Source organism: Lynx rufus, unplaced genomic scaffold (assembly GCF_022079265.1).
Source record: "Lynx rufus isolate CCGP_SWC_20201006 ecotype Redwood Valley unplaced genomic scaffold, mLynRuf1.p SCAF_15, whole genome shotgun sequence".
NCBI classification, from domain to species: Eukaryota; Metazoa; Chordata; class Mammalia; order Carnivora; family Felidae; genus Lynx; species Lynx rufus.
The window spans coordinates 42,192,923-42,208,581 of NW_025814829.1; the positions used below are offsets into that span (position 1 = coordinate 42,192,923).

Here is a 15,659-nt window from a genome sequence, read left to right on the forward strand (position 1 = left end):
GGAAGGAATTCGGAAAGACTTGGATAAACAAATTACACTCTTGTGTTGTGTAAGTTTTTATATTCTGCTGACACATGACCATTACTTGGCACAAATGAGGTAATACGGAAATATTTGGAGAAGCCCTGGACCTCCCAAAAAGGTTTCTGTGATCACAAAAGAGAATTTTATGTAGGACAAAGGCTTCCCTTGTAACTGCTACTATCCTTATGGTAATTATTTCTGAAATTATTTTGGGATGATACTGTGCTATTCATTACATATAAATGTTAGCCAACCAGTTGGCACAACCCTCTTCCCCAGTACAGCTTCATCTGCAGAATCATAAGGGGCTGTGGGCTCTTGACTGCCATGCGTGTATGACCTTGCCATCTAAAGACAAATCAGAGTAGCTCTGCAATGATAGCAGTGGGGCTCAGTCCATTAAAGTGACCCAAACGGAATTGAAGAAGGAGAACTTTCAGTTCAGGAGTCTGAAGACTTCCCGCAGCATTGAACAATGAAACAATTTTAGGGGATGTTGTCAGATAAGAGGTGATAGTCTAAAAGATCAAGGTGTAAGTTAGAGAAAAATATGTTGTTTGGGGTGGTGACTGTGCTTGGCTTGTTCGCTTGATGAATCTCTCCAGTTTATCACACACTGAATGACTAAATGAAGATTTGCATAAGTAACTGCCTTTTGAGGGGAAAATTAATCTAGAGATTTCTTTAGGGTTTCAGGCTATTTGATTCACAAATGTCAAGGGTCTTCTCAAGCCATTCCGAATTTTAGTGCTTTTGAGACTTGCTTTTGACACTTTTTTAAGCATAGAAATTCTATATGTTTACCCCTAAGGATTCTGATTTGGCAAGTCCTTGGAGGCCAGGCACTGATATTTTAAAACGTTGGCCAGGCGATCTGGAGGAAGAAACTGCACTGAGAATTCCTTGTGCAGTTTTGACATGATTTAGGTATTAGAATTTCACACTTAGCCTAAAATGCATTCGTATGGAGAGAATGATGTGTTCCATCATATAAATATGTTGAAAAATTAGAGGCCAATATCTTCAGATTTATAGAGGAATAAGTTGAGGATCCTTCCATTCATTAATTATTTGTAGAGGCCCTGCTATGTCTAAGTCACTTAGTTTCAGAAATTTGATTGGTATAATTGGGAATCACGTATTAGTAAAGAGATGAAAATTAAGACTTAACTATAGAGTTGCAAATTGGGGTGATGTTTGTGTGCTTTAGATGGTAGCATGTCCACAGAAACTAGTAACAGTGAATCCTGCCTTGGTGCAACCAAGGAAACAAAGACAGCTATTTAAAGAAAACTGGCCATTGCCTACCCCTCCATCTTTAGCATCACCAAAGCTAAAACTCAGGTCTTGCATGTCACCGTGATGACATCATGAAGAGTCTGTCCAATTCACACTCATGAATTCTAAAAAATAAATGCTGAACAAGCAGAGAACATTAACCCAGTGCCAAAGGCTGAGGTATCTAGGTCTTTTTGTCTTTGGCTAGGGCTTGTATCCTCAAACCAAGTGCTTCATAGTAGGGAAAGAATCAGAGAGGGAAAGGGGGAGAGAAAAATTCCCTCAAGTGAATGAGTTTACTTCAGCATTTAGAGAAAAGAAATGGACTTTAGAAAAATTCCCTCAAGTGAATGAGTTTACTTCAGCATTTAGAGAAAAGAAAAGAAACCTTCCTACATGGAACAGAGAGAATTGGGCTGACATCTGTATACTTTTTGGCCATTTAAAAAAATCTACCTCTGAAACTGTGGCACAAGTCCTAGCTTCTGAGCAATCCTCAAACCCCAGAGGAAGGACTTTCTTGATCTAGAGCCAATGGCTAACATTGAGGAGAAGGGAAGGGAAGGGAAGGGAAGGGAAGGGAAGGGAAGGGAAGGGAAGGGCAGGGCCTTCAGATCTTGCTGGGGACAATTCATGGGGCAAAGGTACTTACTAGAATCATAAGTTGATTCATTTAAAGACCAGCTAAGTAGAGATGGAGAAGGGAAGTCTTAAATAATGTTATTTCCGATTTGAGTAATTACATCTTTCTGCTGAATAGTTGGAAATGACAACTTCCAACAGCAGAATGATCATATTATTTCCTTTTTATCTGTCTTTTGAAAAGATTATTCTGAAGCTAAATTGTTCTCTACTGACATTAAGTGTTTGGTCCTTTTCTTTATTTTTACCCTGCTTCATTAAGGAAAAGATTTAATGTATCTTATAAAGTAAAACTGGGTTGCATACAATAAGGATAGAAGTGAAAAAAGGTAAGTAAATATATAACTAGAAATTCAATTAAAAATTCATTCTATAACATATAGCTCTGAAAAGCATGAAACACAGGCTTGAGTTTAAGCTTTCTAAAGTCCAAGGCAAAATTGAACTATGTAAAATCCAATTACATAATATAATTTTTAAAAAGCTAAGGGCAAACCAATTGTCCATGGAGGTAGAAATTATTCTTGTTAATAAAACCAGTAAAGAAGTTCTTAGTGTTCCCATAAAGAATGAAGCATATCCTGGATAGTTCCAGAGTCAACCAGTTAGAGGCACCAAAAGATGTTTTATTGTCCTATTTTTATTATGTTCTTAAATACAAACCAATGCATTCCATCAATGCATGCAATTATTGAAAAGTAGGATGAGGTCCAGAAAACCAGGTGTTTATTGATTTTGGTGAGTCATGTGATAGACCTTAGAATAACTACAGGAGTAGATAGACCCTAGTATCTCTCAAGTACTCTAAGCTGTATTTTTTATAGATATTTGGTAATTATCCCAGGCTTGAGTCTGGAGTAAGTCTTTTTTATTTATCTTTATCACATGTTTGGGGGGAATTTTAGGAATCCAATTTATGTAATAAAGATCTTTTAAGAATTCTTATTTGTTTTTATCTATTATTAAGTTTATGTTATTTTGAGAGAGAGAGAAAGTACACATGTGCACACAGGAGAGGCAGAGGGAGAGAGAGAATCCCAAGTAGTCTCTGTCCTGTCAGCGCAGAGCCTGACACGGGGCTTGATCCCATAAACTGTGAGATCATGACCTGAGCTGAAGTTAAGAGTTGGACACTTAACCAACTGAGCCACCCAGGCGCCCCAAGGATTTTTATTTAAGAAAATTTTTTTGTGGGAGGAGCGCCTGGGTGGCTCAGTCGATTAAACGTCCGACTTCGGCTCAGGTCATGATCTCCCAGTCTGTGAGTTCGAACCCCGCATCAGGCTATGTGCTGTCGGTTCAGAGCCTGGAGCCTGCTTCGGATTCTGTGTCTCCCTCTCTCTCCGCCCCTCCCCGACTCACGCTCTGTCTCTGTCTCTCAAAAAATGAATAAACGTTAAAAGGTCTCTCATCACTCTCCATTTGTTAACTTATAATTATTCTCAACTTGTCTCCAAAGAACTCTGAATCCAATAAGAAATTCTAATTTCATGTGAAATGGAAGTAGTTTGGTCTCTAAGAACTGAAATCTTATTTAAGAGATTTAATAAGCCTATCAGGGGAGAAGACACATTTTAAATTCTCATTCTGTTATTAATTGGGGAACTGTGAACATTTATTTAAATTCATCAATCCTCTCTTTCCTCATCTTTAAAATAGAAGAATTGAAAGCATTTCAGGTCTTCAAGGCAATAGCTTATGTACAGTTAACCAGCCCAGGCTTCAGGAAGGGCAGGGACCCAGTAAGGGTCAGGTTTCTCCCCTCCCTGAAGGAAAGATAAACCATTGTAGTAGGCATTTCTATTTGAATGTCAAGGAAACAGGAGATTAAACTATGCCCTGTTTTCTCTTTCGTTGGATGAAGGGGTGGAGTATATATTTCTTTCATTATTTTGTTTTCTCAGTTCAGTAGTTCAAAAACTGTGCTTTCCATGTGCTCGGCATTTGCTAGTCATTGAGGCTAGAGAAGATGAATAAACAAAGTTTTCCCAGCAAGAGATCACAAGACTAAGGGAGATAGATAAGTAAAGTCATACTTAATGTTCAGTACGGAGAGCTACAATACTAGAGATATTGGTGCACAGGAAGGAGGGTGGTAACTGAATGTTTACTGTCTAAATATCAAATACCAAGGTAGTATCTACTGATTTCCAGTATTACTAGAAGTGGCCAAATGGCTGGTGGCCAAGAATGTCCATAAGAAAGCATTTACCTTGAAGACTTCTTTCTGTCCAGGATTTCACAATCAGATTTGGATGCCCAGAAATTCTGAGACCTACAATTGGCAAGACTCGGGATTCTACCCAGTTGGCAATGGGCAAAATAAAAACAAAAATACATTTGTTAGGAGAATTAGGCATTCACAATAGTTTAGACAGCACATTTCCTACCTATAGTTAATCATTATGGAAAGTCAAATTATCAGATTACTTGACTGGTATTATATCCAGACAAGTAAGTTTATTTACATGACTTAAATGTGTTGTGTTCATCAGTCTCTGATAATCTAATAGGAATTACCCATTCCCAGAGGCTAGACGGTGGACAGCCAGTAAGCCCACTAGGGCATCCTCTCCTCTGGACTGGGCTTGGGAAGTCCACTATTTCCTTTGAGACCTCTCTTTTACTTGGCCTTTGTTGTGGACCAGCTCCTTTCTGATTGATACATTCTTTCCTTAAATGGATTAATATCTTTAATCAGATAATTAAGTTAACCAACCATTTCTAACATTCTTTATTTTTCTTATGACAGAGAGCACCTGCCTTCTTTGGAGACTACTATGTGACGTCCTTTCTCGTTACTAATCATCTTTTGTCTTCTTTACAGGTACATGTCAACCTTATATTCTCACCCCGATTTTCCAGAGAAAGGGCCAGAGGAGATTAATGAAGAGCTAATGAAAAATGTTAGCCACAACCCCCTTTTACTTCTCACACCACAGAAAGTCAAGAGATACATTGAGTCTCTATGGAAGAAGAAAAGCTCTGGGCAACCTGTCACCTTTACTGACATCTTTGGGATGTTAATTGGAGAAACACTAATTCACAATGTAAGCTATGGCTCAAACTGCAATCCTTTTAATACAAATCGGCCATGTATATCATAATGTTTTAATAAAACAAAATGATGCATTTGGTTTTTCTTTTAATTTATTTAAATTCAAGTTAGTTAACATACAGTGTAGTACTGGTTTCAGGAGTAGAACCCAGTGATTCATCATTTCCATATAACATTTTATAAAAGTCACTTGACTCAACTGATTCTATCAACAATGTGTCCTGAGTACGCATTGTCCTGCCAGACATAACACTTCTACATTTCCAACTAGTGCTTACTAATTCTTTCTGTGTATCAGTTTTGATGTATAGAGAAGTACTTTTGTATTCTTCAATACACATTTTGACCTCTTACTGTCCACTCCTCCACACCCCAATGGCAGTCTTTTTAAATAAAGGGATGAATACAAGTAGTATTTTAGTGGTAGAGGAAAAACGAGGTTCCCTAAAGAAAGCCAGAAAAGGGAATAAGTCACATGGAGCAAGCCTATTTGACACATGACTACAGTGTGACATTTCATCTGAAGATAAAGTGTGGGAGACAGAGTCTGTGCCAGGGAATCTGGGGTCCAACTGCTTTCTGGGCTTCGTAGCTGCCAAGTTCTTCTTCAGTTCAAATGTAGCCATAATCTTTAAAAGAGTTACGGTTGTTCTTAGAATGAAGATAATAATTACCTCCATAGAGCTTACTTGTTGTCGTTTATTAGGACCCAGAGATTTCTAGAAGAAGGAAGACTGATTTTTATTAGAGAAGTTTTAAGTGTCTTGATTGGAAGTACTATTTTAAATAGTTTTCTCTCTGTATATGTTTCTATATTGAAAACCATTTCTTTATTTCTTCTGTGGACAGAGAATGAACACTACCTTGAGTAGTTTGAAGGAAAAAGTCGATTCTGCACAATGCCCTTTACCCCTTTTCACCTGTCTCCATGTCAAACCTGATGTTTCGGAGCTAATGTTTGCAGGTATGTGATTTCCTCTTTCAAAGCATTTCCAGGAACCTTTGAACTGCGGTTTCTAATGATTTTCATTAGAGGAAGATCCTAAGCAATTTTATTTGTCTATTTTAATGTATTTTCGGTAACATAAAAACATTGGAAGGTACAAGAAAATGCTAAGCTAGATGATTTTCTGGTTGGACAGACTATTCCATGAAACTAATATACATTCCAGTTACTAATATACCTTCATTTAAATTAGTAAAATAAAAAAAATTATTAAAGAGTCATGAATATAATCACCTCAATTTTAGTTACTCATTCCTCAAGGACTTTTAACAAAATAGCATGCTTTTAGGCAATGCATATGCTTTTGCTTACTGCTTATATTTTCATTAAATTGGGTAACATGATGTATGTTTATCATTCAAAGCACCATTTTCGTACTAGTCTTTGCTTCTGGCAACTGGCGAACAAAATACCTCATATTGTTAAATCTCACATGTAAATATTTGTTTTCTCTGTCGCCTTGCTTCTTGTTGGGTGCTCTAAAAGTATGTGACATCATACTTGGGGCGGGCCTTTGCTGGTCCTAATCTGCAATGTGGTAGCATTTCTGACTGTAGATGGTAGGGTTCATTGTAATTTTAGGAAAAGTACCTCAGTGAAATCAGTCACTCCATGAGCTTAAAAAAGTCCTTGTGAATGGAAGGTAATTAACAGATTTGTAGCCAGAATCCTTTTGCAAATTTTACAAGGTCTCACTCTTTTCAACTGACTATTCCCAGGCAAGAATTTTGAATTGTTTATAAAAAGCAGTGCACCTGGAATTCACTCATTCTAATCTTTATCAGTTAATTGACTAAAACATTCGTCATGCTTATGATTCAGAAATCACTTACTATATTTATTATCTTATTCAATTTTTACTATAACTCGGGAAGTGAGGTATTTTTAGCTCTGCTTCTTAGAAGCAAAAACAAAACCTCAGAAAAATTAAATGATTTGCACATTGCCGCGTAGAAACTAAGCAGCAGAGCTGAGGTTTGTTCGCAAAAAGCCCTTGTTCTTTTTATTAAAATAATGGCTCCTCTGGTTACTGACTGTGTAGACGTAGTATGACAGGTGCTAAGCATGAACTCCCCTCCCCCGCCCCCACAGTATATTGCCCCTGTTCTATAAGACCTTATAATCTGTTTGGGAAATCTGCAATCATTATTAAACAAGTTAAGATACAAGAAGGAAGTTACTGTGCATTGTTCCCTTGACCAAGTTACATGCCTTTTTTAGTCTCAGTTTCCACATCTGTTAAATGAGGATGAGACTCTCATAGTGTTTTCACTAAATAAATGATATAAAGTATGCAAAGTACATAAAAGCAGTGGCAGGCCCAAATTAAGTTTAAGTAAATCTTAAAAATGTAGTGCTCTGTGAAAGCTGTGTGAGAAATCAGAGGTCTTGGATCTTAATGAGAAATAGGATTTGTATATGAGAGGCAAATTTAATTTTCGAATGGGAGGTAAGGCACGCAGTAGGAGTCTGGGATAACCATGGCATGTCAGCAGCAATTGGGAGCAAGATCTTGAATGTAATGTAGCTCAGAGGGAGAGGTGAAATTTATTCAGGTAAGAAAAGTAAGTGCCATGATGAAATTGGTTGTGTTTTGTTTTTGCTTTCCTAGAGCTGTTGTTTTTTTGAGGTCCTGGAATATTTGGAGATAGGTTGATAAATCTTCCTAGTAAGCTAGTCAAATCTGTGCATAGCCAAATAAGCCATTTTACCCCACAGCATTATGCTATGGTCAAATAAGCACTAGACTGATTTGGAAGCCTTGTCTTATTTCTGAGCTGAAATACATTAGGTGGGTCATTTAATCTGATTCTTATTTTCCTTGTTATTAAAAAAATGATATTAATAAATATCAGGTTTATATTACAGAGCTGTGAAGACAATCACATGAGACAGGCAGAAGACAGAATATCGTAAAAGAGACCTAAAATATAATAGTGTTATTACTATTGTTAAAATTGTGATGACATTTTGACAGTTACCTTTTTTCATTCTTAACTTTGAAGCAGTAGCAATTCTCAGTAGAAAATCTGATCGAGATAATTAAAGAAGAAGTAATATTTCAGCAAGTGAATATTTTGGATTCATTTAGAATTGGGAAAGGCCGTTTTATGTTCAGTTGGTCATCTTTTGACCTGGATGTGTCTTATTTGGGCCATCTGCCTAACTGTGATACTGGTACCAGGATGAGAGATACACCATTAACCTTCATTGTTAAGCTTCTATGATAAGGAGATTCAAAGCTGTTTCTTCTAACAGAGTTGGACAAAGCCATCAAGCATTAGTTATGTGGATCTTATACCCGATAAGACATTCAAAAGTGTATGTTATGAAGGTTCAAGTAGCTTGGGTTATTGACGGAAAAAAAGGAGACATGTCTATACTTTATTCTTTTAAAGTTTGCTTAGATTAAAAGTGAATATTCAAGGGAAAAAGTTGAAGTATTATGTGAATAATATTTTTAAAAGCCAAGGAGCCAAATTATCTTAGCTTACAGAAGTTTGATCGCCTTTATTTCAACAATATTAGAGAATGTTTTTCTTCCCTTTAGAATAGTTTTAAACATTTTCCTCTTTTGAAGATTTTAAACAAACATTCATTGTTTAAACTGTTAAATATTTTTGACTCCTTCACTTAACTACACTGCTTTCATTTTCATTTCCATTGGTCAGTAAATTGCATTTATTGAGTACAACTTACCAACATCATGTTAAATTCTTTGAGATACCGTCAGAGTAAAAATATGGCATTTTTCCTCAAGAAAGTTACAATCCCATTAGCAAGACAGAAACAAAACATGAAAAATGAAAGAGCCGTACACATAGAATATTATGATCTGTTTTTTTTAGTATATGTGCTGCTGGAGTGAGCACGAATATTATGGTCTATCAAAGTGTGTAGAACTGATCTAAGTGTAAGATATCGTACAGATTTATTACAGTCATACGGACAGCTTTATGAGGTGATGGAGTTGCGATTCCATTTGAACATGGAAAGATCTATCAAGTGGAGGTGAATAGTCCTCTTTGTGTGAAACAGGATGAGAAAATGCTCAGAAAGGGGGTCAAAAATATGTTTTCAAGAGCAGTAAAAAGAAACCAGACTTAGTACGAGCCGGTGAAGGGTGGTACATTTGGGAAAATTATTAGTGCCAAGTTACAGAAAGATTTGAATTCCAGACAGAAATATTTTTCTTCAGTTATGAAGATAGTGGGAAACATTTAGTGTTTAGGGGTAGGACAATGAAATTATTTAGTGTTTTTGAAAAAAAGTAAAAAAAAAAAAAAAAAAAAAGGGGCGCCTGGGTGGCGCAGTCGGTTGGGCGTCCGACTTCAGCCAGGTCACGATCTCGCAGTCCGTGAGTTCGAGCCCCGCGTCGGGCTCTGGGCTGATGGCTCAGAGACTGGAGCCTGTTTCCGATTCTGTGTCTCCCTCCCTCTCTGCCCCTCCCCTGTTCATGCTCTGTCTCTCTCTGTCCCCCAAAAAATAAATAAACGTTGAAAAAAAAAATTTAAAAAAAAAAAAAAAAAAAGAAAAAAAGTATTTTGTTGATTCATATGGGTAGATTAACAAGGAAAGAAACCGGAAGCAGTGCTATCACTGTGCGTTTGTAATAAAGTCCTGGAACTAGGGAGATACTGATAAGAAGAGCAGAAGACAGAGGTGAAAAGCCCAAAGGTTATCAGTGAAAGGTGGTAATGGATTGGTTTGATGTGAGTGAGTAAAAGAGTGGTTTCAATTTTTGAAAAATTTCTTTTTGAGGGCTGTAATAGTGTTGTTTACCAAAAGAGGTAGGCTAGACTGGGAGGAAGGGTGATTAATTCCTTTCCAGGCAAGCATAGTGGGATGCGACGACAGTGTATGTAAGTGTAAATCCACAACAGGAAGTTGGAAAGGAGTAGATGGAGGTGTGGGAGAGAAGTTCAAGTTTGAAACATACGAGTTAACAGCAAAAGAATAATAGTCACGCACTACCATGGTGAGTTCTTGACTAAGGAATAAAGAACAACCTTACCTTGAGAATGCTTTAATTGCGTGTACACAAACCACAGCATTAATAAAGATGAGATTACTCAAGAAGTTATTGTGTTTCAGTACCCAAGATAAGGGGATGAGATTCAGAGATAGGTAATTACTTTTAGTGATACAGAAATTTTCCTAGCAGCCTCTGATTCATTGCTAGTCATATCTCACTAACTCCATGTAAATCATTATAAAGCACATCACTTTATGAAGAAAGGTATATGTGCCACTTGGCTTTGATTTGAAATGAATTATGTGTTCTCATCACAACTGTGATTTCATAACTTACTTCACAGAAGTAGAATGTTATGATCTACCACTGAGTAAACAATAAATATACACCCGCAATCCCTTTTCTAAAACTAGAGATAGATGTTTTGGAATTCAGAACATTTTAGATTTTAAAGTTTAAAAAAAAAAAAAAAACTTGCCGTGTATGGTACATAACAACCCCCCAGGGATCTTATAATCAAATAGAGTGATTTCTGTAATAGAATGTGTCAATATGCATATTTAATGAGATAAAAAAAATAAGTCATGCATCATTCAGGACTGTTTTTTTTTTCTGCTGAATGAATTCAGGTCAGATTTTACCACCAAATGAATAGCAAAAAACTTTGTGGAGTTTTAAGTTATCTGGATTTTGGTTTGTTTGAATAGATATTTAATAGTTTCAGAAAGGGGAGTGGATAAAGGAGGGCAGAGGGTTATGGGTTAGGCAAGGGTGGATAATGGTGGAACTTCATAGAGGATGGCCAATGAAAATTGACCTTGAACTAAGGGATAAGAAGGAGCAAGCCTTGGAATTGCATAAGGTAATAGCAAGCATTAAGGCACTGCGGTGTCAGTGAGCTTTCTCTTTGAGGAACATTAAGAAGATTTGTGTGGCTCAAGTGGAAAGAGCAAGACCGACATAATGGGAGATTGGTTAGGACATGAGGTCAAGAGGCACTAGCCAGACCATTAAGAAGCCTTGTTGACCGCATTTTTGTGTTCAGTGTAATGGAAAGCCATTGGAAAGCTTTCAGCTGGCATTAGTGTGCTGTGATTTCTATTTTTAAAATTTTGTTCTGGCAACAGGTATCAAAAAGATAGCAGGGGAACAGAGAAGGGATGTTTTAGAAGACTACTGGGGAGATCCAGGGAGGAGGGTATGACAGCTTGTACCAGTAGGGTACAAATGGATGGTGATCCATGGTGGACAAATGGATAAGCAGCCAGTTTCTAACCTTATCTGATAAGAGAGTCTACAGAACTTGAGTTTTTGTATGTAAGATATAAAGGGGAAAGAACTGTCAAGGATAAAGTATATATAATGGTACGAATATATGAAAAGTAGTGCCATTTACCAAGAAAAGGAAGACTGAGAGAGAAGCAAGTGTAGGAAATGGGTGTCAGAAATGGGAATTCTTTTTGGATGCATAATTAAACATAGTGATAGCCATGGAAATACATGAAATATAGCAGTGGCTACCATTTATGGAGTGATTAAGATGTGCTATTCCTTCTTCTGAGTTCTCTACATTTTTGAAACATTTTTTTAATGTTTATTGATTTTTGAGAGAGAGACGGAGTGTGAGCGGGGGAGGACAGAGAGAGAGGGAGACACAGAATCCGAAGCAGGCTCCAGGCTCTGAGCTGTCAGCAGAGAGCCCGACGTGGGGCTCGAACTCACGGACCGTGAGATCATGACCAGAGCCGAAGTCGGATGCTTAACAGACTGAGCCACCCAGGCGCCCCTACATTTCTTAACTCATTAGATTTTCACAATTCTATGGTCTCCTGATTTTATTCACATCCTATAGATTAGGGAAGTAAGACACCAAGAACACAAGTAATCTACCCAAGGTTGCACAGTTAGTAAGAAGAAAAATGGGATTTGAACCTGGGACTCTGGCTCCATAGCCTCTACTCCTAGAAATTATACTTTATTGACCCTATTACCATGTATTTCTTAAGACACTCAGCATAAAAACTTTGTGTTATAATCTTGTGAGTTAGAACAATGGTTAATAGGCAAAATTAAGGAAAGATAAAAGGAAAATATTAGAAAACAATTTCTTCTACTTTCATAGTCTACTTGCGTTATCAGAGTTTAATTTCTTCTATCACCTTCATGGATTTTACATCTGAGTTAGCAGTTTTCTGTTTTCCATTCTTTAGAATTAAGATGGATTTTATTAAAGATGTTTGAGCTTTTAATGCAAAAGATATTCAGCTTGTACAAATTTGAAGGGATTTTTTTTTTGTTCTCATTTCAGTAAGTTTTTTCCACTGACTTCTCTACAATGGCATATACATAAAGGCATTTGGTTAAGTTTTAAAAAATATTTTAAATAAATGAAAATAATCAAGGCATTGTTGGAAGTGATCTTTAACAGTGTGCATTTCTGTAGTATTTTCCTACTAATGGATTGTGCCTTTTAAAAATGCTTTCAGATTGGGTTGAATTTAGTCCATATGAGATTGGCATGGCTAAATATGGTACTTTTATGGCTCCTGACTTATTTGGAAGCAAATTTTTTATGGGAACAGTTGTGAAGAAATATGAAGAAAACCCCTTGCATTTCTTAATGGGTAAGTGATCAAAATCTACTCTTTGTCTGTCTGACTGTTTTATATCTTGGTGAATTCTAAGTTATTCTTCATTTTTGCTTTATTTTAGGTGTCTGGGGCAGTGCGTTTTCTATATTGTTCAACAGAGTCTTGGGAGTTTCTGGCTCACAAAATAAAGGTTCCACAATGGAGGAAGAACTAGGTATTGTAAAAACATGTTTCTGTTGACCATATTATGCTAAACTGGCAAATTTTAACATGCATGTATAGACAATTCATCATAAAGACTGTAGTTATTCTGAAGTTACCAATAGCTTGGTTAAATCAACCTAAATATTTCTGGAAATCATATGTATATTACTTCCTAAATATTATCCTGACACTGAGGTTGTGAATTTCATAAAAACTATCAATTCCTAAGAATAATTTTCAACTAGGCATCTCTATTCGTCTTAGTCATTAAATGTCTAAACATACTATTTGTTTCCTTTTATCAAATACAGTTAGTTTTTACAACATTAGACTCATCAGCAGTTAAACACAATATGACACCTAAATTCACACTTGCGGGTTTACTTAACTCTAAAATACTAACCCACTAGAATTCTGTTAGCTTCCTATAGCTGAGTCACATCAAGAAGGAGGAAAAAATTATTTCAAATCACATCTAGTAAATGAACACTAATGGTTTTCTTTAAATCTAACTTCCTGTCCCATAATAAGTTAAAATATAATATTTACAAAACTTGAAAAAGTAGACCAACTCATTTGAGGACCAGTGGTTTTCATTCGTTATAAGATGAACGACAGGAACTTTTATGTTTTGTTTGATGAGTAAATTTGACTCAAAGCAAACAAAATGAAACATACCTTCAGTGTCTCCCAAGTGCCGACCCTGTTTCCTTATGGCTACTTTGATTGGCTGTGGGAAGGAACAGTGGATGCCAAATCTGAATTGGGAGTCAGCCCAGCCGGGACTGGGGAAGAGGGTCCTGTAGATTATCCGCACACTAACTACCTACTGTCTCTTCTCTGCCCATGAAATATCACAATCTATGTAAGGATAGAGTTAACAGAATAGCATAAATGACTTTTTCAACAATCAATTCATTTGAAGAATACTTGGATGTAAAAAGCTTAATGTAGGATTTTTTTTGACCAGCTGCCCTTAGCTTTTCCAGGCAGTGACAGTTGATTCAATTAAGTTTTATATGCAAAAAAGAAAAAAGAACACAATTGTAGCATTAATTAATGCACTACAAATTGGCTTATAAGTAGTGTTATTCATCCTGCAAAATTGAGTTTAGCTATTTGATATGTGTATTATGTTCACAGCAGTTCTCCATGGTCCTTAATTTTTTTATTAAATAGTATCATTTGTATTTTTGAGTAGCTCTTGATAAGTAATGGAGAAGTGATCTTAATGATTGCACTAGAATGAAAGATTTTAAAATAAAAATAAAAACAATAAAGAAAGCACTTTGCCTTCTGTCCTCTGAGCAGCACTCACTTAACAAGCAGTCAGGGTTGGTGGAAGTTTTGAGCCTGCTCCGACCTTAACTTACAGAGCCACGTTCTCTTAAGAGTAACTCTAAAGCCGAGTGTATCATGCTGAAATGTTCTGACTTGACTTTTTGAAATGAACATCACAGCGCAGATGGATAAATAGCCACCTAATTTTGCAGAAATCACTAACTCTTCTCAAAATTATGTGAAGATTTCAGAATAAAAGAGGAAAGAAACAGAAGGAGCCCATGTTATAATGCTTGCTTCTCTGAGCTCCTTCTCTGTTGAATGATCCAGATACCTCTAGAGCTTGTTATTTTTTCCTCCGATGGCAGGAAGAGAATAGGACTGAAATAACAGATCCGAAGGTGGGTGAGACAATGGCTGAAGGCCAAGGAAAAGGAGAATGTTTATATTAAACAGTCTTCAGAATATTCTTTGCTGTTGGATGTTTCCTTTGAGGCCAGTGGTTTGGCGGCCTATTTACTTGTCCTCTGTGTCAGACTGTGAGGGGTATTATGTGCTTGTGATCCAGGATGCGTGTTACCTCAGATTAGGTAAGGCTTTCCAGAAATGAGACCAGAGAGGTGACTGAGGGGAATCTGAAGACTCCTGCTGATTCTTTTCATCCACTGGCTGATTAAAGTTTACCTCTTAAAGGGGTGTTCAGAGGTTGTTTCTGTTTTTGCTTTTTCCCCTCTGAAGAAAGACATTACGGAAAATTGGACTATAATCCGACAACTCGAAATGAAATTCTTCACATTTTCTCAAGGAATTTTGAATGTGAGCCATCTATGCTTTTGAACAGATGGAGCTACATATCATACCATAGTGATGGAAAATAGATACATTCAAATATTAAGCTGTTCATCTCTTGAAAATGTCTTTGAAAAATTGAATGATATTTTGGTGAACCATTTTCTTAAAGGAGAGTATCAAGTTGACCGAAAAAAAATGCTGAAAAAAAAAAGAAAGAAAATTTTGTTCTGCCAAAATATGTATAGGACCAAAAACATACCTAATGTATATGACACCCACAGTGGGTCATTTGCTAACACCTCACCCTCTTCTGTACAACAAAACTACTTTCTGTAATACTCATGAAATTAAATGAATAATATTAGTCTGTGAACACTGTCTTTTATTGAATTTCATATGTGCAATCATACCAGTAAAATTAAATAAATCTAAAAAGTTAACCTACTACCTCAAGCATTTAAAACCCTTCCGTTATATACTCTCATTCAGGTATGTGACATTTATGCAGATATAATAAACATACACAGAGTAATATGGGGAAACTATATGTTATACCTATATTTCTCCAAGTTTAAAGCCCCCAAATGATTCTAGAATGGAAAATTAAAAATTTAGAGTCAGGCGTTTTTTTAAATAAAAAAAAGTCTATTGACTCATAGAAAGAAAAAAAAAATCACTGTTATATAGAAAGTGGTTTCATATAAGTGTCCAAAGAAAGTTTGATTCTTCTACAAATGATAATAAGGATGGTCTGTGAGTTCTAAAAAAAACAATGACTAGTTATTATGCCAGATTTTACTCCTGTCT

The 15,659-nt window shown here is 36.4% G+C and overlaps 1 protein-coding gene across 3 annotated transcripts in view; it reads left to right on the forward strand.

Moving 5' to 3' along the window:
* The window catches only part of PLA2G4A (phospholipase A2 group IVA), a 158,311-nt gene that overhangs the window by 104,698 nt on the left and 37,954 nt on the right, over positions 1-15,659 (forward strand). For all 3 annotated transcript variants that reach the window (XM_047076921.1, XM_047076924.1, XM_047076922.1), the window contains 4 exons: positions 4,772-4,994; positions 5,852-5,966; positions 12,471-12,608; positions 12,697-12,789. In XM_047076921.1, coding sequence (XP_046932877.1) covers positions 4,772-4,994; positions 5,852-5,966; positions 12,471-12,608; positions 12,697-12,789 — 569 coding nt within the window. The remainder of the gene's footprint in view (positions 1-4,771; positions 4,995-5,851; positions 5,967-12,470; positions 12,609-12,696; positions 12,790-15,659) is intronic.